Source organism: Austrofundulus limnaeus, unplaced genomic scaffold (assembly GCF_001266775.1).
Source record: "Austrofundulus limnaeus strain Quisiro unplaced genomic scaffold, Austrofundulus_limnaeus-1.0 Scaffold71, whole genome shotgun sequence".
NCBI lineage: Eukaryota > Metazoa > Chordata > Actinopteri > Cyprinodontiformes > Rivulidae > Austrofundulus > Austrofundulus limnaeus.
In genome coordinates, this window is record NW_013952473.1 from 632,409 (window position 1) to 634,487 (window position 2,079).

The 2,079-nt window shown below is 41.6% G+C and overlaps 1 protein-coding gene across 1 annotated transcript in view; it reads right to left on the bottom strand.

Moving 5' to 3' along the window:
• The window catches only part of gria1a (glutamate receptor, ionotropic, AMPA 1a), a gene marked incomplete at its 5' end in the record, with an annotated part of 104,120 nt that overhangs the window by 61,135 nt on the left and 40,906 nt on the right, over window positions 1–2,079 (bottom strand). Inside the window, 1 exon segment of the mRNA XM_014010618.1 lies at window positions 305–750. Coding sequence (XP_013866072.1) covers window positions 305–750 — 446 coding nt within the window.

A 2,079-nucleotide genomic window follows, 5' to 3' on the forward strand; every position in this document is an offset into this window, starting at 1 on the left:
GTATTTTTACTGTCTTTATTTTACAGTTAAAGTATATGTTTATCATATAAAGTCTAATGTTGCAACTAATCGGGGATCCCTTTAAGATTTTTTTCTATTGTTTTGAACAGAAATTGCTACCACAGAGTAGATTTAATCATCTTAGAGGTGACTGAGCAAAAAGAAAAAAAAAGAATGTCTCATTAAAAAACTTCCAACTGAGAAATGGTAAACTCATGTAGCAGTGAGAGTTACTGTGTACCGTCAATCAAAGGGGAAGACTCAGAGGACTACAGATGCAAAGCTTTAACACTTGAGTCCTTACCGTGGTGAGATATCGCAGCCCTGCTGCATGAAGGCGCCCAGAGAAAACCAAAGAGAATTAAAGATGCCAAACTCGTTGGTCTGTTCCAGACTCTGCTGGTTGGTGTTCTGCTGCGTTGGCGTCTGGCTCGGCTGCACCCCGTTGGAGGCCGCTGCCTGCGTGGGCGTCTGTGGCTCGCATGCCTCGTCGCAGTCCTCGGCGTGCCACTCGTACGGGCTGAAGCGGCTGACGAGGAAGAGGACGACGCTGACGCCGATGTAGGCGAACACGATGCACATCCAAATCTCATAAGCCAGCGGGTCCAGGAAGGAAAACACGCCCGGTTTGGATTTGGTGGGCTTCTTGATCATGATGGAAATACCCAAAGACATGAAAGGCTTAGAGAAGTCGATCACTTCTTCGCGAACAAGAGTGATGGTGAGGGGAGCCACAGCCAGATCTGCTTTCTGAGAGACGAGCACAAAGGAAGACAGACAAAGAGAGCGTTTAATCTCAAATTTCTAACCTGTTTGTGCTTTTCCAGAACACCATGGAACAAAAACAAAATTGCCCTTAATTCGATTTCTTGCTCTGTGTGGAATTCACTTTGTTTCGGCTTTCACTTAACAGTATTCACAGATGACCTTTAGAAGTGGCTTTTTTTCCTCAGCCTTTTTCAGTCCACAGAGAACACAGTCAATGATGCAGGCTGTCAATATTGAATTCAGGCGTTTTGTTATTAAATACTTTCAGTGTATCGTATGAAAAAGACTGACATAAAKTAAAGCCAGTCTTCATGACATTATTATCTTATTCATGAAGTTACTTATAATAACATGTCCATGTGGTGCTCTTATATACTAGAGAGCACATGATGAAAAAACAAGCATTCACCCCACAAGCTGAGCATTTCCATTTTCAGGCATGGTTAATTTAAGGTTCGCGCAAAACTGTCTTAGATTTAGCGAGTTTTCAGACCCCCTTCAGCATCTTCAATAGAAAAGGACCGACCAATGTCTTTGAAGTTTTTATTTGCAGCACAGCTGCGTATATCGTTAAAAAAAAATAATAAAAAAATATTGTTGACACCTGTACTTTCTCTGAGTAATTATTTTCAGTGTAAATTTGGCCTAAAGCCCAGCACATGTGATTTCTGTCTAATGAAGCCACAGTTAAAAACAGGAGTTTATCTGAGCAGAGGCGCAGAGATAAAAAAAGTGTTCAAAGCATTGGTTAACGTGTCGTTTAAATGGCTCCTCTTTCCACTTAAAATGTGAGTGTTTTGCTGGTACTGTTAATCAGGATGGAAATGTGTGCAGCCTTTTATTTATTAATTTTTAATTTAGCAGTTTGAAGATGAAGCTGGACCTCTGAGTAGGAGAGAAGAAGGGAAACCGGGGGGGGGGACTCTTTTAAATGAAACCAGAGAGCGTTGACAGAGAGGAGAAGGTAGAAATGACTCAGCCTCTAACTGAAAATCTTGTCAAAAAGTCTTAATTTCAGCTTTATACATGGGGAGGTTAGAGGAAAATCTAATATGTAGGGTGTTGTGAGGCCATCAGAGTCTTTGGAAGTAAATAACATATGGATGGAGGACAACAGAGCTGCTTCATGGAAGAAGAACCTCAGCTTAGCCTGTTAGCTTTAGCATTAGCCTGTTAGCTTTAACATTAGCCCCAGCTCAGCGCTACATATTCCTCTCGTCACTGAGGTCCTCCATCCACATGACAGAGAGGGGAACACAAAAATGACTCAGCCTGATAAAATAAAGTCTAATGTTACAACTAATCATGGAT